Below are 27,833 nucleotides of genomic sequence, written 5' to 3'. Positions count from 1 at the left end.
TTGTTATTTAGAATACTTTCTTAAGTATACTTTTATATCACATAATCAAGATATTATTAGAGTAACTGCTGGTCATAACGAAATGAAATACGTCCGCTAATGCCATTTGATCCTAATGAAACAAACTACATATTGTAATCTCGAAGAGTACGTTGGTACCAACTCTTCCAACCAAACTCCAACAAATTCACTCACTCCGTCTTAACTAATCTAGCCCCATTCGCATACACCACATACTGCGGTCCTGCCACAAAAACCCCAAAGCCAATTTCTCCTGATCAAACAGCAACGCACTCTTCCAATCGCCCGAGAGATAAAAAAAATTGTCACCGCACCATCGCATTCGCGTCGCATCCGCATCCGCATCGAATCCATTTCGTTTTCTGTTTTCTTTTGCCTTTTTTTCCCTGGCGATTTATGCCATCACATCTGGCGCTGCTGTCGTGCCTGCTGGTGCTGCTCCTCTCGCTCGACAAGTTCCTCCTCCACTACCTCAAGAAGCGCCTCTTCTCCGGGCCAAGAATCCCGAGCGGCGGCACCTCCAAATCGCGGAGGCCCATGGCGGCCGCCGCCAAGTGGAGCGAGACGGCCATGCTCGTCATCGACATGCAGGCCTGTTCGAGGGGACTTTCTCCTTTCAATTCCCGTTTCTTGATTTTGAGTTGTTTGTGACGGCTTCGTGTTTTGTGGAATTGGTGGCTCATTTTCCTTCAGAAAGACTTCGTGGACCCGGCGATGCGCAGCCCCATGCTGGTGGCCGGCGGCGAGGCCGTCGTCCCCGCCGTCGCCGAGGCCGTTGCCGTTGCGAGGGAGCGCGGCATCTTCCTCGTCTGGGTCAGTTTTGCCATCACTAATTCCGCACGCCCTGGCGTAATTTCTGCGCGATTTCTTGGTCTAGTACAAGATCAACATCCATTTATTGGCTCAGGCAACGAGTCGTACTGATTTTTCGGTCCAATTAAGGAGGAATCTTTTGTGGCATCGCGTATTAAGCAAGTTCTTGGAGGGATGCTATGGTCTTATTTTGCGGGCTCCTTTCGGTTAGCTAAGTTATTTATTTATTTGTGCTTTTGCCGTGTGTGGAACATCCGAACATGAATTAGCACGTTCATACTTCATAGACACAATAATATAATTCAGTCCCGGAGATTTTCTTCTTTTGATGCAAATGAGCCCTTAATAGGCTGATGCTATTGATTCCCTTGTCATGTGCATGTGGATGTTTGAATAATTTCTAGGATAACTGACCAACTTCTTGTTCCTATCTGAACCTGCTCACATGCATGGTTTGACCATCCTGTGTCCTGTGTCAGTGCAAATGGCACTCCTGAACCTTCTTTAGTCATAACAGTGGAGGGGATTATTTGGGTCTTTAACATAAGCATTGGATTGTGGGGGAAGTGGAATGGTTCTAGGGATTTATCATTGTGTCTCCTCTGATTGACTGTCAATTTGAAACAGTTCCCTTTTGCTTTCATCTTCCTTTGGGGCTTATTTGGCTAATAGGCTAATACCACTAGTTACCTTTTAGGTCTTATTTCCTTTTGTGTGTCCTCCTAATAGGCTAATTCTACTTGTTACATTGACATGCATTTGAAAACCTAAAAGGTTTATAGAACCAATGAGTCAAGGTCCTGTTCTTTTCTGAACCACCTTATTTGGTTTGACCATCCTTCCTTCCTAAACATGGCATGTCTGAACCTTTTCCTGCTGATGACAGTCGTTAGGATTATTTGGGTCTCAAGCATCTGCAGCAATTCAACATTGGATGGTGGGGTACTGAAATGGTTGTAGGGATTTCTCATCGTGTCTGCTCTAGTTATCTAGGAATGTGAAACAGTTCCCTTTTGCTTTCCTTTTCCTTCAGGGATAATGAGAACCAGATTCTGTGAGAAGACTATTATAAAATTGAAAGTTTATTTTAAGGACCAAATTTCATGAACCACGCTGGCAACATGCTTAAAATTATTGATAGGTAGTAGACCTACATTATTCTCTCAGAAGAGCACAATTGTGGTGTGTTCATAAATTTCGGGACAGTGTGATGCTATTCAAGTTGTCTACATCATAAAGAAACAAATAGTATGTTTAGCATATACTTCCAAATTATGCCACTTTCCCTGCAGGAACTAGATAAAAATATATGTTGCACTTGTATTCCTGCCTGGAATCATATACATTTATGTCTTTCAATTTGGTGCTTCTGCTATGTATCCATTTACATTAGTTGAATGTATTGGTGTGCATTAACTCTGCTTAAAATGATTTCCAGATATTTGTTGGAGGCCAACATCTGCTCATAACATACAGTTGTCTCCTTTTTACACAAAGCAGTTTGATTCAGAAAGTAGTGTGATATATTTAATTGTCATTTCTTATCACTGTTCTCTGCTGGGACATTGACTTACAGCAAACTGCAATGTAGGTCGTCAGAGAGCATGACCCTTCTGGAAGGGATGTTGAACTTTTCCGCAGGCACCACTATTCTGGGGGAAAGGGTCCAACAGTGAAAGGTTTGAAAGGTGCAGAGCTGGCTGATGGGCTTGTTATCAAGGAAGGGGAATATAAGTTGGTGAAGACAAGATTCAGTGCTTTTTTTGCGACACACCTTGATTCTGTCCTCAAAACTGCCGGAATAAAGAACTTGGTTATTGTTGGTAAGTTCTGATATTACATATATTGTTATGAAAATGACTGTCCTTTTCTCACCTTGATAATCGTTTTCTGTAATGTTGACCTCTTTTTGTTATCTAATTGCAGTACTCTTGTCTCCCTGTGGAATTTTTTATTTCCATATATTTTTAGTTTTGATAGGCAATAATCATTATCCTTATATATCTCAGAACAAATATGAAAATTCTTCTCTTTTTCACAGTATAGTTACCTTTGCACTAAATAGAAAATGGTTAAATACAAAGCATGGATACTTGCTTTTCAGCCACAGCTCATTATCACATTGTACAAGATCATGTTACTTATATGTGTATATGTGTTGATTTTCAGGAGTCCAAACACCAAATTGCATTAGGCAGACTGTCTTTGATGCTGTAGCATTGGACTATGAGAAAATAACGGTTCTTATTGATGCAACAGCTGCTGCAAGGCCAGAAATCCATTTGTGTGAGTACTTATGTTTCATAAACCCCCTTCTATATTTGTTTCCACATCAAGACAATGTTTCTGCTCTTGGCAATTTAATATGCTTATGATTAGACTAATATGGATATGTTTGTTTCACATTATAGTGAAAAGTTTGCATTATAGATTTCTCAATATTCTGAATTGAAATGTAAAAGTATTGGATTAGTCATGTGTTTATTTAGTCCTCTATGGTAGGGAAGATGTTTAATTTATGGTATTGGGAAGTGAACCGATGCATATGGTGCAGTAATGAGCTTTAGAACACTGACATACTCTGTGCTAATCTGTTGTTACATCTCATGTTCTGAGTGCAATACTGTAATGTCAAACTCTTATGCACTAGATAAAGAGTGTACATTACTAAAATTTTCGTTACAGTTGTCTCAAATTGCAAGGTCCATACTCTATTGAAAGTTTCAATGACCCAATGTAATCCTGCATGTTCGAGAATTAAAATGACCCAATGGCTAAATGGCAGATCATTGAATCTTTTATATGTTCATGTTGTCACAGTTTCAGATCATAACGTATGTAGAAATTTACTTTATGCTTTATCCTGGTTCACAAACAAGTTAGAATGTAGTACCTGTTTTTGTGACACCATGCATAGACCTTATTCTGACAAACAGTTCGGAAAGTTACATGAACTTTTCGAATAAGCCAATTATCGTCCAACAGGAAAGGTGAATTTTCGTAGAGGATAATAATCAGAGGTCCTTAAACTTGTGCCACAATGTCATCTAGATCCCTACACTCAAGTGCACATTTGGGTCTCTAAAATTGTTAAGTGTGCCACTTGATGCCCAAATCACCAGAATCAGCATAAAGCCATAAACTTAGTCTATGTCACTGTGGCATGCAAGCATTGTACTTAATGTGCAGTATACGCCAGTGGAAATGGCCATGAGCATGTATTAGAGCATGGCAACATCTCGGGCTCCATGCATGCGAGTGCTGTGTATGTAACTAGTACTTGCGTATTAATGTGAGTTGGAGCTGAAGTGACACACTTAACACGTTTATGGACCTAATTGCGCATTTTAATAGTATAGGGAGCATTTTACTCTTCCGTAAATATGAAGCTAACTAAACGGGCTTAAACTCTTTCAAAGAATTCTTATCTTAGGAAAAATTACCGCCGCTCTTGCTACTGACTGAGTGACTGTAGTGCTGCAAAGTCTGAGTTTGGCAAAGCTTGTACTGTTGTGATTTTCAATCTACATAATCTGTTCCTTTTGATTCCCTGACTGAAGGCATCTATCATATGTTGCGCAGCAAATATCAGGGATATGAAGAACATCGGAGTGGAAACGCCGACCCTGGATGAATGGCGCCGGTAGGTTCAGTGGCACTTCACTCTATCTCTCGGCACCAAATTACCAGAGAGACAAGACATCCCTGGTGTATTCGATGCGACACCTACATCTTCTATTTTTTTGGTTTTCGATTCCATTTTCGTCTGACTGTGTAGTTGTACTGTAGTGTTACTCTGTCAGGCAAGAACAATGCCAGATGCTGCCATGTACGCAAACTTCTAATCCCTGTTGTATAGATAAAGAGTTCACTATGCCATTGTTGTCGATGACTATTTAATCTGTGCGAAACAGAGGTGATGGAACAGGCAGGCTGTTACTTTCCATGGGAGAATTCAGAACATAGCACCTAATCCGCATGACTTGCAGCTACTGACTCTCAGTCCGTGTGGCTTTCGGAATGTGAATCTCTGTTCTGACGGCAAAGGAAGAGAGAGGGTCAGAATGTGTCAATTACTGATCTTTTCATTGGATAAGAACAGGAACAAATAAACTAGGTAGTGCTGGGAAGTTGGGTGTGCGAGGCGTGCGGATTTGATGTTAAATTCCCTCGAAATTAATCTCAGGATATAGGAGGCCGTGAGAACGAACCCTGTGATGGAGAAATTTCCGGTGCTTTATTTGTCACCAAATGACGCGAGTGTTTTTGGTAGGAGTACATGATGCGGATGAGCATGTGGCCGTTGGACGTTGGTGGTTGTGTGCCTGTTGGCGCGAGGGACGTCCAGCGAGGGAGACGGGTGGAACCAAATTTTTGAATGGAACCATCTGCACCTGTCACCTTTCGTTCGTTAACTCCTCGGCTGTCTGCTCAACCGTACCCTCACAAATGAATCAAGTGGCGGGTCATCTTTCCGTTTTTTTTTTCCATTGTTCACACCTTCGAAGTTTAGATACTTTGAAGAGATCGCTACATTACATAACAGTGTTCCAAGGGAATGCAAAAAGGAAAAACAAACAAATTCGGTTCAAAACATTCTTTTGTTTAAAGCAAAAGGGTGAGCGCGCAATTCAATTCTCTCATAACACGCACGCTATTGCTCTATTTTTTATGAAATTCTGACTGTCCCCTTCAGCAACGATAAGGATCAGATAGTGCAATGTACAGTTGCTTGGCTGCTCTAAATCGTCGAGTGCAAGTGTGCAACCAGGCCTATAGTAGTGCCAACTGCCAAAGCTTTATTGCTGTAGGCTTGGGAATACTGAAAACATACAAATAAAGTCTATGGTTCAGCATCACAAATGGAGTAACACATCACTGTACTGTTCCACATGCATGTGACACTTCTAACTTCTTTCATTATGGTGCCATCAATTATTGACTTTTCTACCTCATATCTCTATCCCGTCCAGTCATCCGGGCTACGAACTAAGCGACCTCTTATTTCTCGTCACTGTTCACCTTTTGTTGCAAGGCATTATTTGTCTTTAAACTTATTGAGTTGTTTATCTAAAGTTTTGTTATTGATAGTGTGATGATGGTGATGTGATACTTTGAAGAATTTCAAGTTGCATGCTTTTTTCCCCCAAAAAGTGGGTAGCTTATACCCATTTCAACGAATAAGAAGTGTATAATTATTGTGCAAAGTGAATGCAGAGGGAAAAAATCGGTTGAAATGCGTACAAGCTGAACCATGTCTGACGTATCACTGGTGGCATCATTCTTATGCAACCCAAGCGTAACTTAGCTGGTAAAGATGTCTTGTGGTGGAACCTATCCACCTAGGTTTGAGTTCTCAACTCAGCACGTGTGCTCATATTTTTCTTGACATGAATCAACCAGCATATGCCTCGTTGATATCGAGGCATCAGAGGTGCTCATAAGGGGTAGCGTTGTGTGCATGTATTTATAGGGGTAAGTGCGGGTACGTGTATACGTAAGCATTTGCATTTGTGTTTCAAAAAAACAACTCGTACCATTCATATTTAATGATGTACGCTACTGCTTTATGGTAATCTAACCCAATAAAATTACAAGAATCAAATAGTGGGACGCTTGGTCACGAGTTAGCAGTCACTGGTGCAGCAAGAATTATAGAAGCATCAATGATTTTTCAAATAACAGTGATGTAGTATTAGCTACCTGCAGGGACATGAGTGGCATGATGGGCTTGAGGACATGAATGACAAACACACAAGACTAAACCCGACAGCTAGTCCTGCATATTTCGATAATTGACAGTTCGTCTCTCCTAGCATTAGTGCAACCTCATCAATTTTTTTCTCTTTACCTCTCATTCTGATTCTCTCTGGAAAGAAGGATTTCCTTGTGGGTGAGTTTTGGTGGACTCCTAGTTGTGAAGCAATGTGCAACCGGAAGAGGTTTTTAGTACTGGAGATCTCGGTTTCCACTTCTTTTTTCAGTTCTTTGTTAGATGCCACCTTGCTCCCGATTTATGTAGATGTTTTCCAAGATTTTTCTTTGTTTTCGCAGTGTGGTAATGATGATGTGAACTTTGTAAACCTTTTAGGTTGCATCATGCATGGTTTTTAAAGGAAGTTCCTAACACTCATTTTGGGGAATGATGTTTCTAAACTTACACCAAGGTAAATAATTCAAAGAAAAGTATGTCAGTATAATAGGATAAAAAATAATGATCAGAGTAAAGTGTAAACATACCTTTAGGGATTAGACTAATTAATGGATCCACATCCATGATAGAGAACTCACCATGATACTGTATAAATTGTTTAAATCCATGAATGCAGTATCCTCCATGTCTTACTATTCTTAGCATCATCCATCCCTGATGTTTTCATTTCTGCTTATATCAATGTTACTCCCTCAAAAATGAAGTCTCATGGGCCTATAGAGGACTATGAGACTATTAGCTTTATGTTGCCACTACAACATATGTGGTCTTTTGTGATGAATACCTTGTAACAACATATCAAAACGCCATAAGGTCATTCCCTTCTTTGACGTTCTGTAAGGGATAATACAGTTTAGTGACGAAAATTAGGTATTCGTGAGTAAGACCAATTAGAAATAGTCATAAACTATTCCAATGTCGGATTGTGATGAACACTCTTCCATTTTTATGACAACTAGCAAGTGTCACAGGTTTATGATAATGTTGAACTATATCAAAGTTTTTCCGTGAGTTTCTTTAAAATAATAGGTGGGTCGCCATCTTGTTAAGTTTTGTGAGAAGTGTGGTGCGGCCAGGTTCCTCCACTGATCACGGGCCACTAGCACTTGCAATCTCACTTCCCTTTTCAATGCTCATATTTCTTTGTAGGACATCATTTTTTTACTTTATGAAATTATTTTCCCATACCTTTATTTGATAGTTTGAGATTAAAGAGTAAACTTTGTGAATCTTACAAGTTGCAATAGTTTCTTGTATACGGAGGTTGCCAATGTGCATGTCATGTGTACAACAAAGAAAAGGGTGTGATGCTCCTCTGTTCTATTATTCATAAAAAGGGACATTGAAGTAGACATGTTTAGCCTATTTATTTTGCATATTCAGGTGATCGTATCCTCTACAGCAATATCCGCTGCATTTTGTTTATATATTCTATGCCACTCATTGAACTTAATTATGAAATGAGATATCGATCACATATATTTTTGAAACATGATGAATTGGTAGCTTCATTTTCCTCTCGATGGATTTGGTAACTTGGTCAGCTATGTTCCTCGTGGTGGAACTTGATCACCTGGGTTCGAATTCTTGACTTAGCATTTGTGCTCCCATTTTTCAGATTTATTTTAGGAATTAGCGATCCTATTCTTTCAGTAGTAGACAATGTGCCCGTCGGTAGCGAGGCACATGTGGACTATGTGGTGACTTCATTAATCTTAAGAGCTACTGAAGTAGCCTCTAAGATGTGCTCATAAGGGTAGAGTGTACGAGAGTGTATTCATAAGCGTAAGCATGCATGTGTTGATGCTCGTTATTAACACACTTTAGTGCCATTTAAGTGGTCTTTTCATATATATTCTTATACTAACCCGCCATTTGGCACCTGAAATAATCATGTTTTTGCATATGCAATGTATTTTGGAGCATATTGTGTTTTTGCAGGAAATTGGACTAAATGGAGCATAATTGGATAAAGCTCAGAATAAGCGATGAACCAAAGAAAAGCGAAGGCCAACAGGCCAAAAAAGGGCCCAGGCCGATCGGCCTATGGAGGCCCAAGCCGATCGGCCTAGGATCCTTTAAGCTCCTCTGATGCTCATTTTTAGCAAGCACTCCTCCAAGATTACTTAAGGGCTAATTTTGTAAAGATATGGCAAGGATGACTTCAGGATCAAAGAGGAACCAAAGAAGATCAAGCGGAAATTTGGAAAGTTATCAAAGATCAATCTCATCCTGAAGCTATCGATGTGCCAGGCCTACATGCATACAAAAATAAACTTGCAGAACATCTAAGAAGACTTGGGAACGAAGTAGAGCACGGGACGAGGAAAGGAAGGCCCTAGGCCAATCGGCCTAGGGTGTTTCCTCACCCTCTCGCCTTCCAATTTTTGCCACATGCTCCTTGGACTATAAGTACCCCGAAAACTCACCGAGTCCCGACATCCATCCACGAGAACTCAACGAAACAAAGGACATCCATCAGAGGGAGCTGAGGGCCGCTGCAAGTCTTCAAAATTGTTTAGGAGATAGCTAGGACCGACCCTAGCCATCATGGCCTCCCTGAGCGATTGTGTCAAGCTGAGGGCCGCTGCAAGTCTTTGAAATTGTTTAGAGATGGCTAGGGCCGACCCTAGACACCATGGCCTTCCCGCACGGTTGTGTCATGGTGGAGTTCAGGAGCTAGTTATGATCATCAATGGGATGTATCCGGTGGTGATGATCTAAATACATCTATTATATGAACAATATTCTTCATGTCATCCGATCTATTAGCGACTCGTTGTCTTCTTTTATGCTTTCTTCTCATCATGAATATGGTTGTTCCTTAGTCTAATTTAAGGTTAGACTTCATAGGATGCTTTATGTAATCATGGTGATTAGATCTAGTATGTTGACCCTCCATGATATTTAGACATGTTCACTTGTGTTCGTGCCCTTAAACTGCCTGCGCTGATAGAGAGGATCGTGATAGGATCTAGCTTGTGTAAGGTGGGGGGTTTTTGGGAGGTTGACCGGAGGTAGTAGTTTAAAGATTGCTTTGGATGAGATGCATATTGTACTTGCTTCAACTAGAAGATGATAGGCTCTTACTACCCTTGGTGATGTTTATCATATACATATCTGTGGATGTGATCTACCTGTTCTCATGATTTACCTTTACACCAAGGTTACCCTCTTCATATGCAATCTATGCTTCATGTTAGGATTAGATCCGTTAGATTAGATGGAAAATCCTAGTTAGTTCACTGCCAATCCACGGATTGATAAACCTTGGATGTGTTGTGCTTGCTTCAACTAGAAGACGATAGGCTCTTACTACCCTTGGTGGTGTTTTATCATATACGTATCTGTGGATGTGATCTACTTGTTCTCATGATTTACCTTTACACCAAGATTACCCTTTTCATATGCAATCTATGCTTCATGTTAGGATTAGATCCGTTAGATTAGATGGAAAATCCTAGTTAGTTCGCTGCCGATCCACGGATTGATAAATCTTGGATGGAATACTCTGAGGAAAAAGCTACAATGATCCGTGCGCTTGCGGTTCACAAACTAGCGTGCTAACTGCCGTTAACAGCATGCATGTATGTGTGCGTGTATTGTGTTTCGCAAAGAAGCTTCATACGATGGTAAGGAACATATGCAACCTACTCTTTCAGTGAGCTAGTCTAGTAAATAGAGAGAAAATCAAGCCTTCGTTGTAACACCATTGATGATCACGTGCCAACTTTTGGTGGAGGCTAAAGTCAAAGAAAATCGAGCAAGAACTTGCTACTTAAAGGTGTGAGTCTCACGTATGTTGCTTAGTCAAAGGGGTCAGTTGCTTTGTGTGTTTGCGCTGGTGGCTCACTAATCACTTTGTTCTTTTTTAAGCATGGATTGCTTCCCATTTTTTCTTTATGAAGGTGTGATTTGCTACTGATTTTGTTAGTACTGATAGGCTTTTAGGTGTTGAAAGTTAATGTTGTGGGACGCCAACTGCTCCAAATCACAGCACAACTAGACAAGATTAGAGGTACAGCCCGACACACCACGAGAATGACACATCGATCAGCCGAAAGCCTCAACTGTTTCCTTTCACAATCGTTGATCGGTAGGTGCAGGACAGCATGCATGGACCACATCTTTTCATTTGTGCTCTCCTTTTGGTTAGTTAGAGTGCTACTTCCTTTATTTCCTTTTGCCTTTTCCGCAGAGTTTAGTTTGTGATTTATGACGTCACACTTGCCTTTGCTGTCGTGTCTCCCTGGTGTTTCTCCTATTGCTCTATAAATTGCTCCAGCACCGCGGAGATCCCAGGATCTGAGTCACAAATAGAACCCCGAGTTGTCTTTTCGATTGCATAAGCTAGCGATCCATGGGGTCTGCCAACAACAACAAGTGGAGCGAGACTGCAATGCTCGTCATCGACATGCAGGTAACAACAACCATGGGGTCTTCTTGGTTCCTTAGCTTTGGTCGTCTTGCATTTGGAGGTGGCTGCTTTTGAGATCTGATGGCAGTGCGGTTGGCTGCAGAAGGAGTTCGTAGACCCCGCAATGAGCAGCCCGGCGTTCCTGGCCGGCGGGGAAAAGATCATCCCTGCCGTTGCCGAGGCCGTCGAACTCGCACGGAAGCGCGGCATTTTCGTCGTCTGGGTTGGTCTCTCACCTTTGATAGTGTTAGCTTGCCCTGTACTTGCTTGTGCATCTTCTTTGTCTATTTTATTATCGATTCAAGGTAACGAGGTACTATGTGAGAGGGGTTAATTGCACCCCCTCACTTGGTGGCAAAAAATTAAATAGCCTCCCGTTCTGTACCTCTGTTAGTCATTCCAACTTCATAGAGAAGTCAAAATATCTCAAGTTTGCATAAAATTTATGTAGTAAAGTACTAAAATTTATGATATCAAATAAGTATCCATTAGATTCTTCATTAATTATATTTTCATAATATATCTATTGGTACTATAAATCTTTCTAATCCTCTCTATAATTTTGATTAAATATAAAATAGTACGACTCTTCAAGAAAAATTGGAATGACTTATAATTTGAAATGGAGGTTCTTCGGAAGAAATTTTTGCAGCGTGTTAATTTACAGTTGCAACAAACGTAATGTTACAGGCTTTACAGCTACTATTTTATTACAGCCTCTTTACTGGATCCACCTTTTTTGCTTGACTTTCTTGGTGCCACGTAGGAATTTCGTATCATTCTCGCGGAAAAAAAAAGAGAGGGGAGAGGTGTTAGCTGTTAGCACTTGCCCATGCCAAAGCCTAATAGTATGATATTGAAATGTTTCTGGGCTCAACGCAAGAAAATTTTCTGAACTTTTCTTTTCCCTTTTTTACTTTTTGAAGAACTTTTCTATGCAGTGATAGTTTCCATGACCTAGATATATTCTGTGTCAAAACATGTGTGTCAAAATGGTAAAAATGTTACTAAAGACAAACTGTCCGATTGCTCATTTATTGGTCTCCAAGATCTGTTAGAGATTCAGCATTAGACGTCGCGGAAAAGTGCGCGCGGTTGTTCTTCAGATTTCTCATCTAACAAACTGGATTAATTCTGTTTTGCCTTTTGTTTTCTCTGGGATAATAAGAACTAAGTGTCAACATGATGAAAGTGCAAACAACAACAACAACATCATCATAAACAAATAAATAAACACTAATAATATGTATACACAATCACTGCTATGTGGACGTCACTTTGTTTCAAATTGCAAGCATTCAGATCTAGCTTCACTATAAAAATGGTTTGAAAGTTTTTAATCTGATTTAAGTTAATGGTTAATTGTTCTAAAAAATATCAAACATTTTTTAATTAAACTGATAAAGTAGTTTCATATTTGCCAGCTACAAATATCTCAAGTAGATGGCGTTAACCTTAATACAAACCTCTACTACGTTTTTAAATTTATTGATGCTACTAGTAGCTAAACACACACATGGTAACGACACACTATATTAATACACGTGAGCAGTCTCGTATGTCTTCCCATTGCCGTGTAGTATTTTTTTTTTAAGATAGGAGGGAAATGGAGTGAGAGAATACATGGTGCTTTCCCAAAGCCACCATCTCGTAAACTAAATTTTTTGGAATATGAAATACTCTACACACCATTGTAGGAGCTGCCATTACTTGCCATGCAATTCACAACATTACGATTCTCTATTCATAAATTAATGGATTGTAGAATGGCTAGGAAACAATTTAAGAGACAACCTATTGTAGTGGTTGGCTAGCTGGTTGCCTTTTATTATAACTCAATATATAAAACTGTCTAGTATGAGGCATCACCAATCTACTTGGCCTAATGCCCATGCAACAAGAGAATAAAGATGGTAATAAGCAATTAATAAGCACTGGCGTGACTGAATTAAGATTGATGAAAGCATATATGACGAAACCATGAAAAAGGATGATTTACCGGCAGGAAGACCACCTAACAAAATAAAGAAAGAATGTGAAGAAATTCTTCTATATTTTTCCCTTAAACATTTGATCTGGATTTTATCCAGAAAGTGTCCAAAGTTCGGTGTGTGTTAAATGTTTGGGTGGCATCTTCATTCTAAAGTGGGACATGATAATGCTATCGTAAAATCTTCTTCTCTACAATAAATAAGGGTACTAATTTCCATTTTCCAGCAATTAGTGGATATAGATCTGGCGCGTACGTTCGTCCTACTTCCCGGTGCCCGCTAGCTAGCTGATCTGAAATTGTTTTCTTGCATTTTTAAAATCATTTACAAAAAGAATGCTATCATTAGCATAATTTGCAGCAAGGTTGAAAGTACTGCTCCCTCCGTCCCATCCTAAATTATAGATTATTTTAGCTTTTCTAATATATAGTTTTTACCATATACCTAGATACAGTACATGTTTAAATGGAAAAGTTAAAATAATCTACAATTTAAAACTGAGAGGAGGTACTTACCCGTGCAACTGTTTGTTGTGCAAAATAAACATTATCTACGCTATCTTGGATGTTACTGGCGCTGTACATTCAACTTGCAAGCCCCCCACATGTTGCTGATACTGACTTGATGCTAATTGCGACTGGCAATCTAACCTCTCTGATTAGGTGGTCCACAGTTCTCCTGACACAAGCAGTACAGCTCAGTCCAATAGTGTTGGGTCGACACCGATCGATTTGTATTTTGCGACGAAACAAGGCACTGACCGGGACCGGTGCACTACTGGACGATTGATTATTATTACCGGTCGGGAAATCCTCGCGGGCACCCGACCGACCGGTACCGATTTTCCGTACTAAATACAAAATACTACATAGCTTAACTGGTATTAAATGCGTCATTTAATATCGATTGTTAACACCAACGGATACTAAATGATTTTGCGCCAAAAAATAAAGAAAGAAGTTTCTGAATCACATGATTTTGATGCGAAATATGCGCGTACGCGATGTTGGGATTTAAACTTGGGACCTCAAGCCTCACGCGAGCTTTCCTTACCATCCACGTACAGAGTACATGTGATGAACGAAGAGATGTTTTCCTTTTAAAGTAACCCATGGATAACCTTTTAGTACCTGGTCATAACACCACCTGGTACTAAAGGTACCATTTAGTACCGGGTGGTGTTATGATCCAGTATTAAAAGTCTTTGTGGCTTTACTATCAAGCCACAACACCACTCGATACTAAATTTAGTACCAGGTGATGTAATGATCCAATATTAAAAGGCCTTCAGGAACTCTAATTTTAGACCTAGTACTAATTTCACGCATCAGCACCGGTTCAAAGCTCAGCTGGTGCTAACGTCGTTAACGAATGGTGAACAACTGCAATGCATGCAGGTTGTGAGAGAGCACGACCCTGATGGAAGGGACGTCGAGCTCTTCCGCAGGCACTTGTACTCCGGGGGAAAGGGCCCCGCGATGAAAGGTTCCAAAGGCGCAGAGATGGCCGATGGGCTTGTCGTCAAAGAAGAGGACTATAAGGTGGTGAAAACAAGGTTCAGCTCTTTCTTCGCGACGAACCTGGATTCGGTCCTTAAAACCTCAGGGATCAAGAACCTGGTTGTTGTTGGTAAGCACGTATACTACTATACTGGATCAATAATTTTATTTTCTTGTTCTACCATTTTCCTCTCATATAAAAATATATTTTTTGTGTGTATATGTGTTGAACTTTCAGGGGTTCAGACACCAAATTGTGTCCGGCAGACTGTCTTTGATGCCGTCGCACTGGACTATGAGAAAGTTACGGTTATTGTTGATGCAACGGCTGGTGCTAATCAAGAAATCCATTTGTGTGAGAACTCCCCCATAACTTACTCATCCACTTTATTGTAGTACCAGTATTACCCCATAATAAAATATAGCTCCAATGTTTGTTAGATGACAAAAACTGACCCTTTTAATATGTCAATTCACTCTGTTTAATCTGTTTCTTTGAGATTACTGGTGTCATCTACGTGCTTTATTTTGCCCAGCAAACATCAGAGACATGAAGAACATTGGAGTGGAAGCACCAACTGTGGAAGCCTGGAGTCGTTACGTTTGATTATGCTCAGCACCAAGGAGACATCACCGATCGAGCGTATGATCAGATGTTATATGCATGTGCACAAACTTGTAATAATCCCTCCTGCACACAGAGATCGGACCATTTCGCTGTGCCTTCATGTCGTCTCCTAATCTCCTATGATCTGTCTGAAACAGAGCAAATCAAACTGTCTGGCGCTAATCAAAATATACGAGAGTGCAAATCTTATGTAATGGGGTATTTAGGCCCGATATTCCGATAGGATTTGCAACAGGGATTGTGTCAGATGGAGGGATGTCCTCATCATTATGGTAATCGGAGCCGTTAAAAGGCGTATTTAGCAAACAGAGAAAAAAAAGAAAAAAGTGAAAAACCAATTGCTCCTTGCAGAGTGGACACTGGGACAGAGGTAGTAGGGTGGTGCCGCCGGTGGTGCCAATGTGATCGCAAGTGTAGGATCGAGTTGGGCTGTGGGTTAGGTGGGCTGAAGAATGGAGAGGAGTGGGCTTTTGGAAATTTTGAGAATTGTTTTTCATTTTTATATTTAATAATTTCTGTTTTAACAGAAATAATTGTCTGGAACAAAAGTTTGCAAAACTATACCTATATAGATAGAAATATGATAAGTGCCACTTATTCGGATGCAAAATTCTGAAACTTAACTCCAGGTATCATATTATCCATTTGTGCATCTGAATACTTGTACACAAAATTCCATTGGTTAAGCAGCGTAACTTCATGTTTTTTATTATGTTCATATTCAAATTGGCAGTGAAAATGTGAAACGATGACGATGCATCATGAGGGCACAATGCTATAGCTAAGTAACAATGTACACAGGGGTGGATCTAGCACCGGGGTGGACGGGGCTCGAGCTCCTCCCTACCGTTACTAGAACTATGGAGCTCATCCTAAGCCTCCCCTACAAATTTACATCCATTGAAGCTTGAAAGGAGAGACTAGAGGTAGAAGATAAAGGGAAGAGCTCCTTCTAATATAAATATTAGATCCATCACTAAATGTACAGGAATCATACAACAATTTGATAGATGGGTGAGGTACAGCTCAGTTTGAGCCGGAATAACGTGGTCATGGCCTCGTGGGGCTCGTTGGGGATTCGATCATGTGTCCAATCCGCGGGCAACGTATGACTTCCAATGCTTGACGGCAAAGCTGGTGAACCACTAGTGGTCAAGTTGTGCCAAAAAAAAAAATATTTACACGCAGTAGTTTCTACAGCCCACGGCACACGCTTATGTGATCGCGAGCTCCTTCAGTTAGGCCCTGGGATCAATTTTAGTCGTATCACATCGAATATTTGAATTATTAAATATAAGCTAATTACAAAATTAATTGCATAGACGGAGACTAATTCATGAGGCAAATCTATTAAGCCTAATTAGTCCATAATTTGACAATATGGTGCTACAGTAACCATTTGCTAATAATGGATTAATTAGGCTCAATAGATTCGTCTCGCGAATTAGCCTAGGGTTTTTGCAATTATTTTTATAATTAGCTCATGTTTAGTCCTTCTAACTAGCATCCGAACATTTGATGTGACAAGAACTAAACTCTAGCCCGAGGATCCAAACATGCCCATAGATTGTCGCTATGCCTGGCTAGTGCAGTGTGCCGTGGGGTTTTGTTCCTTATAAAAACAAGTTGCATTGGGTGCTGCTGGCAGCCGTTGACATTGACAATGCCTTATGCCAGTCTTAGTAAGAGTTTCATGAGCATTAAATTTCATGCCACATTAATAATTTTTATTGACTTAGCAAAGTTTTTATGAGGAGAGAATGGGGAGTTTCATCATATGGGAGAGGAGTTTCATCCCCATGACACTCAAGAGGTACAGTTGTCTAGTTTCCAATCTTGATAACAGTGCAATAAAACTGTGCACTAAGACTGGTCTAACACTGCAATGAAATTATACACTGAGACTTAGGCAGGCGTGCGCCCATTTTTCAAAACCCCTCCTGTTTAACATAAAAAGATATGGTTTGCAACTGACAGCTTTGGATAACAACTGTAAAAGAGAGTTTAGCATTCATGTGCTTAGTGAAGTGAACCTTGAACAAGATCGATATATGCCATCTCATTTTATCGTACCTTCAATTCTTCATCACCACAGTTTTGAAATAATTTCAAAAGGTCTTAGCTTTTGTTTAAGTTCTGTAGGATGAAAAAAAAAAAAGAAAGGAAAACTAGCTAGCCAGTCCGTGGGCGGTGGGTATTGTCAAGCTAAGCCATGACATGGCTTGAGGGGGACACTTGGCTCTCTACGTAGTACAGTTTTGTGGTCACGCATATGCATGCAACCGTGCGCCGCTTGACAACGTCAAATAAGGCGGCCGGGAAACATGTTGTTTGGCCCAGCATCCGATACGTATCCTGGACACATGGGCTATAGCCTCCAGGGGACAGACACACAGTCTCTCACGTGGTTTCCTTCCTTGCCATTGTATTGTGCCTATCCGGTCGCGCGGCAGGCGAAACGCAATGTTCCTACGTCGCCGTTCGCCGGCCGTACGTCGGTCTGATCTCCAAAGCTGACGACGCAGATCAATCCGCCGCCCCTGTCCCGTGCATATGCAGCGATACCAGGAATTAATCTTCATGTCTACGGAATTCCGGCGACTCGAAATATAACAGGAACTGTCCGTTGAGTTGAATCGATGCCAAGTCCCGCGCAGTTGGCGTCCAGATTTATCTTAGACTCTGATGAACACCTCGCCTAGCTTGCCGACCTTGCACGAGTCCCAGCCTTTTATTAGTTCAAAACCGCGGCAGCTTCGCCGCTCCTTCTTCCACACATGCAGGCTTCCATGTGCTTGCTCCTCCCCCTTCACTCGTTTCTAAATTTAGGCGACGTGGCACCGTACCCTAACAGTACTGTTACTTGTTGAGAGCGAAACAAAGAAAGAGCGAGAATTAAAGCATCATGGACGTGAAGGGCGGCAGCGACGGCACTACCGGCGGTGGCGCAGACAAGCGCCACTGTTTGTGGTGGGCAGCGCCACCCGAGCCGCAGCCGGAGGCCGTAATAAGGAGGAGATAGAGGCGGCTATCGTGGGGGTGCTATCTCTACCGCGAAAAAATTTTGCACCCTAGATTCCAATCCTATAAATTATACATGGCAATTCTAGGATAGGTAAACGCGAAATGTAAGTGCAATAGGAAATTCGGAAGGTAAATGTGAAAGAATTGGTAGAATTGTAGTTGCTTATCTTAGCTATAACCGAACTTGAGTCCTGAACAACCTGAGAATTTATATCAGAGATTATATCTCTATTGCTAATACCCTCTCTCAATCTGAAGCTTTTGTTGACTGAAGATTTAGATTGTGCACAAAATTATTCATCTGGCGCAAAGATAGAGTTTTGATAAATCCATCAGCTAGCTGATCACTTGAAGGAATGAACCGTACCTGAAGCTGATTATTCATAACTCGTTCTCGAACAAAGCGGAAGTCAATCTCTATATGCTTTGCTCTAGCATGAAACACCGAATTAGCAGACAGATATGTTGCTCCCAAATTATCACACCACAACACAGAGGTGTCTTTAATTCTTATTCCAAGTTCAGCCAACAGAGATTCTAGCCAAATTATCTCTGCTGTTGCATTTGCCATGGATTTATATTCAGCTTCAGTGCTTGACCTGGAAACTGTAGCTTGCTTTCTGGCACTCCAGGACACAAGATTGGAACTGAAAAATATCACAAACCCTCCTGTAGACCTCATGTCGTCAACGCTTCTAGCCCAATCGGCATCTGAAAATCCACTAACAAGAGTAGACGAACACTTCTGAATTTTCAAGCTCAAATTTATAGTGTACTGTATGTACCTCAATATGCACTTAACTGCAGTCCAATGCAGTGTGGTGGGCGAATGCAGAAATTGGCAAACCTTATTCACAGAATATGACAAATCCGGCCGTGTCAATGTTAAATATTGGAGAGCTCCAACCACACTTCTATACCGAGTACTATCTTCAGCACTTAACAGTTCACCTTGATGACTTGAAAGTTTTTCCGACGATGACAATGGAGTAGTAGACGGCTTGCACTTGGTCATGCCAACTCGCTCCAGGATGTCACTTGCATATTTGCTTTGAGAGAGAAGTATGCAATCCTTTCCTTTCTTGACCTCAATACCCAAGAAATAATGCAGCTCACTAAGATCTTTTAATGCAAAGTCTTTCCTTAAGTCTTCTAGTAATGCCGCAACAGCTTCTGATGATGAACTTGTAACAATGATATCGTCAACATAGATGAGCATGTAAATTGTCACATTCCCTTTTGTGTAAATAAACAGCAACATATCTAACTTAGAGGCAACGAAACCAAGACTAATCAACTTTGAGCTCAATCTCGAGTACCAGGCTCTAGGTGCCTGCTTCAGACCATAAATAGCTTTGTCCAACTTGCAAACAAAGTCTGATTTACTCTGATCTTCAAAACCTGGTGGCTGCTTCATATAAACTTTCTCTTCCAGAACACCATGCAAGAATGCGTTCTGTACATCTAACTGTCAAAGATACCATCCTCGAGAGATTGCAATAGATAATACCAGCCTGTAGCAATTTTAACAACAGGACTGAAAGTGTCCTCATAATCAATCCCATACCGTTGTTTGAAACCTTTGGCCACTAATCTGGCTTTATATCTGTCTATGCTGCCATCAGCTCTTTTCTTGATTTTATAAACCCATTTGCAATCAATTAAATTTCTACCCGTGTCGTCAGGAACAAGATGCCATATCCCATTGCGTATTAATGCATCATATTCTTCTTGCATTGCTTGCTGCCATTTAGGATCTCCAAGAGCCTCTTGCACAGAATCAGGTTCACCAGTAGAGGAAAAGAAACCATAATGAATCATACCGTCATACATTTTCTTCGGCTTGACAATACCACTTTGCAACCAGGTTTGTCGTCGTTGTACTAGAGACGGAGCAGGAGAACCAGATCCTGGTGCTGGCGCATCTTCCGCAGAGGATCCGGCGGAGGGATTTTGCGCGGGAGGCCCTGGCGTGCGGGACAGAGCTAAAACGGAGGGCCCCCATGCGGCAGGCTGTCATGCGGGCTGGCGCACGCTGCAGGAGAGCTGACGGGCGGACTGACGTGCGCTGCAGGCGGGCTGACGAGCGAGCCGCCGCACGAGCCGGGCGAGCCGAGAAGAGAGCCAACCTGCGAGCCGCCGTGTGAGCTGGGCGGGCCGAGGAGTGAGCCAACCTGCGAGCCGCCGCACGAGCCGAGCGAGCTGTCGCGTACTATAGGCGAGCCGAGGAGCGAGCCATCAGGCGAGCCGAGTGCGGCAGGCGCAGAAGCTGTGCCGCCGGCACCTTCTGCCGCCAAATCTTCCTGGAGTGTCGCGCTGTGATCTTCTGCAGGCGGAAGTAGAACAAAGGGAGGAATGCCAGGAACCCCTTCTGTCGCCAAATCTCCATCTGCCTGTAAATCACCACTTGTACTAGGAATATTAGTAGCATTAGTAATATCAGAAGCAACATAATTTTCATCCCCCAGATAACAAAGATGATCAGGAAGAAGAACAATTTCCTTGTGGAGTTGAGCACTCGCATTAGGATGAAGTTTTGTGAACGGAAAAACAGCTTCATCAAAGACAACATCGCGTGAGATATAGATTCGGCCGGTGGAGATGTCGAGACATTTGAAACCCTTGTGCGTGGAACTATAACCAAGGAAAGCACATTGGGTAGATCGAAAAGAAAGCTTCCTAGTGTTATATGGTCAAAGATTTGGCCAACATGCACAGCCAAAAATGCGCAGGTTCTCATAACTTGGCTTCTCTTGAAGAAGACGCTCTGCAGGCGTCTCATAATTTATGACCTTGCTTGGCAGTAGATTAATAAGATGCGTGGCAGTGAGAAAAGCTTGATTCCAAAATTTTAATGGCATAGAAGCATGCGCAAGGAGAGCTAGACCAACCTCGATGATGTGCCGGTGCTTTCGTTTTGCCGCACCATTCTATTAGTGAGCATGCGGACAGGATACTCGATGGGTAATGCCAATGTGCTGAAAAAAGAAATTTAATTTCTCATGCTCTCCTCCCTAGTCAGATTGTAGACAAAGGATTTTCTTGTTAAATTTTCTTTTGACGAGATTTTGGAAGTCTTGAAAGACTCTAAAAACATCAGAATTTTGGCGCAAGAAATAGATCCAGGTAAATTTTCTGTAGTCATCGATAAAGCTGACATAGTAGAGATGGCGACAATTGAAACAGGAGCTAGTCCCCAAATGTCAGAATAAATCAAATCAAGCGGAGCACTGGAAAGTTTTTTTTTTTTGAAATAGAATAAGGAAGTTGATGTCTCTTAGCCTTTTGACAAGAATCACAAACAGACTCAAAATTCTTATCACTAGCACACGGTAAATTATTTGAACTAAGCACTCTTTCGACAATAGGAATAGCTGGATGGCCTAGCCGACTATGCCATCTAGAAGTAGACGGCTTGTTAACTCCATAAGCTTGTTTTCCTGGACCTTCTTTAGATGAATCCAATGCTAGGGATAGAGACCACCTTTGCATCTACCTTGATGTAGGATTTTCATCGTGTCCTGATCCTTGAGAAGAAAGAAATTCGGATGAAATTCAAGGAAAGCATAGTTATCTCGCGCTAATTTGTGGACAGAAATGAGATTTTTATGTGAGCTGGGAACTTGAAGAATATTCTTAAGATGTAAGCTTTTATGAGGGGTATGAAAAATTGTATGCCCGATATTACTAATTTTCATACCTGATCCGCTAGCAGTGTGAACTTGATCACGCCCGGTGTACTTGTCACGTACTATCAGATTCTCCAATTCGCTAGTCACATGATCTGTAGCACCGCTATCGGCATACCAGTTTGTATCATAACCATAACCTATTTCTACAGCGCCTGCTGTCTTGCTGTATTGCTGATCATCATCATCATAGCGGTACCAGCACCTTGGAGCTTAATGTCCAACTTTCTTGCAGATCTGACACTGCACCTTTTTCTTGGCTGAATTGGCACCACTGTTATTGCTGATTTGTGGTTTTCCTCCACGTCTGTGACCAGGTGCGCCACGGCCTTGGCCAAACCGGCCACCACGGCACCACTGCCACCCCTGTTTCCACATCCACAGTTGAAACTGCGACCACGAGAGACTGAATTTGCTGAAGATTGAAACTGTCCCCCTTCTTGGAACATCTCCAGCCGCAGGTCATACTCCATAAGTTGTGAGTACAGATCGAAAGTGAAATAGCATCACCACGGCCAAGCATAGAGGACACAAAAGGATGATAATCGAAATCTAAACCATTGAGAATATGCGCCACAACTTCATCATCTCCAATAGACTTACCAGCGGCTGCAAGCTCATCCTTGATATTTTGCATCTTGTTGAAGTAAGCTGACGTACTCAGATTTCCCTTCTTCAGAGTCGCCTGTTGCATGCGCAGATTAGTAACCCACGCTCTTGATTGCGCCGCAAATATGATCTCCAGCGCTTTCCACGCTTCAGCAGAGGTCATCGCAGTTGCCACTCCTGCTAGTACTTCCCTGGTAATTGAATTTAGCAGGTAGCTGAGGAGTTTTTGGTCTTTGCTTACCCACGAATCGTACTTAGGGTTAGAGACTTCTTGCTTCTTTCCTTCCACCACAATCTCCAAGATCTTGCTTGGTGCCGGCTCAGTGCCTTCCAGGATCCCGACGAGTTGAGCACCACGAACAACTAGGAGGAATTGCGCCTTCTACATGACATAATTGTCTCGTGTGAGTTTCTCTAAGATCGTCGACCCGAGTTGAGCCGAGAGAGAAGAGGATGTGCCGGCCATGGTGGAGTTTCAAGCGTGAGCAGTAGATGTATTTAGGAAGAGGTTGCTCTGATACCATGAAAGAATTGGTAGAACTGTAGTTGCCTATCTTAGCATACTACAGGTTGTGTGTTAATATATAGGAGCATCTCAAAGACGTGGAGTCCGGTTCACAGACGTGTGTTAATATATAGATTGCAATTGGCGATTGCTAGGAGTCCGGTTCAGTTGTGTAGGATTACATATTGGAGATAAAGCTAAACAAATTGTCTTATCTATAACCGAACTTGAGTCCTGAACAACCTAAGAATTTACATTAGAGATTATATCTCTATCGCTAATAAAATGAGGGAGAGAAGGCAAACTTCGGTGTGGTGATACGGCGATTTTTATTTTTACTAAGGTATCGAAAAGCAAAACTTTCCACTAATCCTCATTGTTGGAGCTCCTCTCAAAGGCAACACCCGCGCAAGGGTATAAACTCCCTGGTCAAGTAACTCCGCAGGATAGCCGATAGGTTTTCTCCATGCACAAGTGAGTCTCCGCCTAGCCTATCCCGGACGCTCCTTGCCCCTCTTCACTTGGTAGAGATTTGGCAAAACACCTAGAGCCGCTTACAAGCATCAAATTTACAACTCTTGGTATGCGCAAGCACCGATACAAAGGAGGTGTGCAAACCTCGCATAACTCTAGATTAAACCCCAAAGCAATGTGCTAAGAGGCCTAAACTAGCACTAATCAAGACCTAAGTCTTATGCTAATTGATTTAATCTTCTCTTGAGAACTTTGGTGGCTAGAGCACTTGTTTGTATGTGAGAATCAAGCTTATAGCTTCTCCAAGCTCTAACACATCTCAAATGCCCAGGCAATGATGTATATATAGAGCCAACATCAAAAACTAGCTATTGCTCCAATGGTCACCAAAACCGTAGTCATCGACTGATTCGGTGCAGTGGTCCAAGTCCGACTAGCCGTTGAGCCACTGACGCCCGAGCCCCACGCATCACCGACTGATTCGGTGACTCCTGAGCTGCTGTCTTCCTTCATCTTCTGTCACCAACTTAATCGATGCCCTGGTCACTATGCCCACCATATGAATCGGTGGGGCCTCAATTATACTCTAAAACTTCCAGAGCCGATCGTAAGCCGAGCCGATCACACCGATTGATTCGATGGTGATCCATTGTGCCCACCGAATGAGTTGGTGCACACAGTACACATCCTTGGCCCTGCTATTGTCCTTTTAATCATCGGTTGATTCGGTGACCTTATTGGTCACCACCGAAAGGGTCGATGAATTGTGTCGGTGCGCAATTCTAGCAGGATTCACTTCAAGTCTTTACGTGTCTTTGTTCCAGCTTCATTACCATTATTTGTAATTCATTCTTAGGACCTATAAAACACCTACAAAGGTACATCTTGCAACATATTAGTCCCAATGACTACGTTTTCATTAATCATCAATATCATAATGGCCTAGTAGGGTCATTTTCCTTACAATGCATACCCTCGAAATACACAGACCATAATGGTAAATTAGTTTAGAAACTTGCTACAATCAATCCGTTCAAAGGTTATAGGTCTATGGTCGAGCCATGCTGTACTCTCATATTCATAAAGTATGGAGTTTTTGGAAACTTAGTCTCTACAGTGGGTGCTACATTGGTGGAAAACACATCTTTAGTCCCGGTTGGATAAAACCAAAGATCCTGAAAATCCAACCGGGATTAAGTTTTGGAGACAAAGGGAGGTTCTTTAGTCCCGGGTCATTCACCTAGGACTAAAGACCCCCTTTAGTCCCGGTTGGTAGATGGAACTAAAAAGTTTCAAAAAAATTAAAAAAGAGCCCGGCGCAGGCGCCTGCCCGCCGCTCATCCGCTTGTGCTAGCCCACCGCTCGCCCGCCCACCCACCCGTGCCGGCCCACTGTTCGCCCGCCCACGCCGGCCCACCACTTACCCGCGTTCGCCCGCCCACCGCTCACCTGCCTATGCCGGCCCACCGCTGCTCACCCGCTGCTCGCCCGCCACTTCTCTCTAGGAGAGGAGGAGGAGGAGAGAAGATAGGGAGAAGAGAAACGTCTAGGCAAGGAGAAATTAAGGGAGAGGTGGCTACACTAGGAGAAGATAAGGGGCCGGAGGAGCGGGGCGTTTACAACTGGGATTAAATGGGGGGTTTTAGTCCCGGTAGTTTTTTACAATCAGGACTAAAGCTCCCCTGTCGGTGGCTTTCGGTAGCTCATTTTTTACCTGGGACTAGTCCCGGGTCCAAAATTAATCGGGATAAAAAAACCCTTGGATGAAAGGTCAGTTTTATACTGGTGCTACCTTTAACATGAGAAAGCAATGAAACTATAAAATTACTTTATCGTAAAGTATTTTATGATAAATTTAATACCGTCCATGTAGCCAATCCAACATTTTTAAAAGGTATCGTTAATGTTAAATTTATCATTAATGATAACTTCTAAAAACTTATGGTCCATGTCAAAAACTGTGAGGAAAACTTGATCACTCTCGCTTTAGCTGGAATTCCGTAGTAGAGGCCCGTGCTGCCGTGTATATGCATGCATGGACTTGGACTCGAATCTCTTGAGTACTTGACGCATATACCAGGCCAGGAATCTTCGGGCCTGTTTGGTTAGCCTTGCTTATAAATAAGCAACTTATATTTAAGCAAATAAGTTGCTTATGACCCAAACACCCTTGCTTATAGACTTGCTTATAAGTTGCTTATGCATAAGCAAATAAGCAAGTTTGGAGCTGCTTATTTTGCTTATGGGGTGCACTTTACCCCCCTACCCTCCCCCACTTTTCTCTCTCTCCCCCACTTTTCTCTCTCCCCCGTCTGCATCCTCCCCCAGATCCCCTTCTCTCTGGTTCTCCCACCCCGGCGCCGCGCCCGATCTCCGCCCGCCGCTCCCTCCCCGCCGCCGCCGCCGGCCTCCGCGCGCCGCTCACGCGACGGCCCGCCGCTCCCGGCCCGCCTCCGGCGCCGTTCTCCGCGCGCAGCTCCCGCGCAGCCGCCGGCGCGGGACTCGGTGCGCCGCACCCGCCTCGGCCCGCCGCTTCCGCCCCGCCTCCGCCGGCGGCCTCCATGCGCCACCGGTTTCTCGCTCCCGCACCGCCAACGCCGCCAGGATCCGCGCGCCGCTTCCGCCCCGGCCCTCCGCTCCCGCCCCGTCCCTCCGCGCCCGCCCCGGCCCGCCGCCCGCCTCCGCCCGCCGCTCCCTCCTACCCTCGGTTGTCTCTCGCCCTCGTCCGCACTCTCTCCGCCCGATCCCCTTTCTCCCTCCCCCCGTCCGCACTGTTTTCCCCCAGATCCCCTTTCTCTCTGTCTTCCTCTTCCCCGGCGCCAAGTCCCCTGCGCCATCCCTCCTTCCGCGCCTGCGCCATCCCTGAAATCATGGACGGTTACCGTGATTTCTTTTCGCAGGGGGCCTCATCCTTGGCAGGTCCTTCCTTCCGTCAACCCCATGGCGTATCCACCCCCGATGAGTTGGAGCTCCTGTCTCAATGGCCTGAGCAACCACGTACAACTCCTACTGTTTCTGCGGGGAGGGTTGGGATGGAGAATCTCGATCTAAACTCGCAGCAAGAAGATTTCCCCTACATCGAAGAGTACTCTGCATTACTCGATCGAGGAAGAGGCCGTGCCGATGGTGGGAGAGCAGCATCGTTTCAACCTCCCCGTCAAAGCGCAAGTGGTATTCCAATTGGACGGGGAAGAAGTGCTGGACGAGGTTCTGGCCGTGCCCATGGAAGAAGTGTCAGCGCATCACATTCGCCGCCCGCAGGTTGGTGTAGCTGTTTGGTCCTCTTCTTCTTTTTGCATAAGACGCTTATATGGTTAAGGATCATATTGTTCTTGTTTGTTAGCCTATCAGTCAAATATGGTCGCTGAATTTGTAGTACTTTAGTGCAATTGCCATTGTTATGTACAAAATAGTACCCTTCCTGATACTATGACTTGTGTATGTGACATGCCTTTTTTCTTTGTAATAAAAAACATTTCTGGTAGTCATGGGCATGCATATCTTGTAGAATAAACTAGACTGCAAAAGTAATAGGAAGGTTGTATTTATTTTTTGGCCAGACATATTAGGGAACAGTACAAGGTATGGCTGGTTCCAGTACATAACTCCATTCTCAAGTAAATAGAATAGGGTGAAGTTTGGTAAGTGCAGGTGCTGAAGTGCATAACTCCATCACTGAAATACTGTATTGAAAAAAAGTTAAATACCTGGTCTACACTTATCAACTATACTTACAACTCCAGTTTCTATGTTCAATCAGAAGCTTGTTATATCTGAAATGGTTGAATCAGAAGCTGATTATTTCTGAATTTGTTATGTATGATAAATTTATTTCTGAGTTATTTATTTTGGTGGACCAGATAAAAACACAAATATCCTAGCTATTTTTGAAATTATCAGGATAACAAGTTATAGTGGAATACGAGGTCAAGGACAGCAGACCCACACAGTAATGTTGTTTTGTTTCAAGACTTGTTTTTGAATGGCTATATTACTGTGTGGTCAGACCACAGTAATGTTGTTTTGTTTCAAGACTTGTTTTTGAATGGCTATATTACTGTGTGGGTCTGCTGTCCTTGACCTCGTATTCCACTATAACTTGTTATCCTGATAATTTCAAAAACAGTTAGGATATTCATGGCTAAGCAATTGATGAACTTTATTTTTTAAATGGAGTGATTTTTTTGGATGTTCATATCTGTTTCTTGTATATCAGTATACTTGAATGAATGGTGGCTATATCGAATTTCTAAGCTTGTTATCTCTGAATTTTGTAGGGGCAAGTCCTCCCCTCCGTCAATCATTAAGGGGGAGGTTATCTCAATTTAGAGGCGTCAGACGTGGTGCCTCTAAGTCGGGTGCAACACACTGTCCATCGTTCACCAACCTGGTGGATGACGAAGATATTGATGACGAAGATGTTGACTCCTTGCCTTCTGTAAGAACACTT

At 42.7% G+C, this 27,833-nt stretch overlaps 2 protein-coding genes and 1 non-coding gene across 4 annotated transcripts; 2 read left to right on the top strand and 1 right to left on the bottom strand.

Annotated features, from left to right (window-relative positions):
- The first annotated feature begins 257 nt into the window (after positions 1-257).
- On the top strand, positions 258-4,708 carry LOC117861020 (probable inactive nicotinamidase At3g16190). 2 transcript variants are annotated; one of them, XM_034744479.2, is made up of 6 exons: positions 258-612; positions 715-834; positions 2,273-2,347; positions 2,426-2,657; positions 3,004-3,120; positions 4,417-4,708. In XM_034744479.2, the coding sequence occupies exons 1-6, from the start codon at positions 418-420 to the stop codon at positions 4,479-4,481; spliced, it is 804 nt and encodes a 267-aa protein (XP_034600370.1). In that variant the 5' UTR covers positions 258-417; the 3' UTR covers positions 4,482-4,708. The 2 variants fall into 2 exon arrangements, with proteins under 2 accessions (XP_034600370.1, XP_034600376.1); XM_034744485.2 differs by lacking the exon at positions 2,273-2,347 and having other exon boundaries at positions 264-612.
- A 6,081-nt stretch (positions 4,709-10,789) lies between these two features.
- On the top strand, positions 10,790-15,276 carry LOC117837836 (probable inactive nicotinamidase At3g16190). The gene is made up of 5 exons (XM_034717614.2): positions 10,790-10,967; positions 11,068-11,187; positions 14,353-14,584; positions 14,693-14,809; positions 14,991-15,276. The coding sequence occupies exons 1-5, from the start codon at positions 10,908-10,910 to the stop codon at positions 15,059-15,061; spliced, it is 600 nt and encodes a 199-aa protein (XP_034573505.1). The 5' UTR covers positions 10,790-10,907; the 3' UTR covers positions 15,062-15,276.
- A 6,979-nt stretch (positions 15,277-22,255) lies between these two features.
- Positions 22,256-22,393, bottom strand: LOC117841769 (small nucleolar RNA Z247). Its single transcript, XR_004637355.1, has one exon. It is a non-coding gene; the product is annotated as a small nucleolar RNA Z247 (small nucleolar RNA).
- Positions 22,394-27,833: the final 5,440 nt, after the last annotated feature.

The sequence above is a fragment of the Setaria viridis genome, chromosome 1, assembly GCF_005286985.2.
Source record: "Setaria viridis chromosome 1, Setaria_viridis_v4.0, whole genome shotgun sequence".
Classification (NCBI taxonomy): Eukaryota; Viridiplantae; Streptophyta; class Magnoliopsida; order Poales; family Poaceae; genus Setaria; species Setaria viridis.
This window is presented reverse-complemented; position numbering and strand designations above follow the sequence as displayed.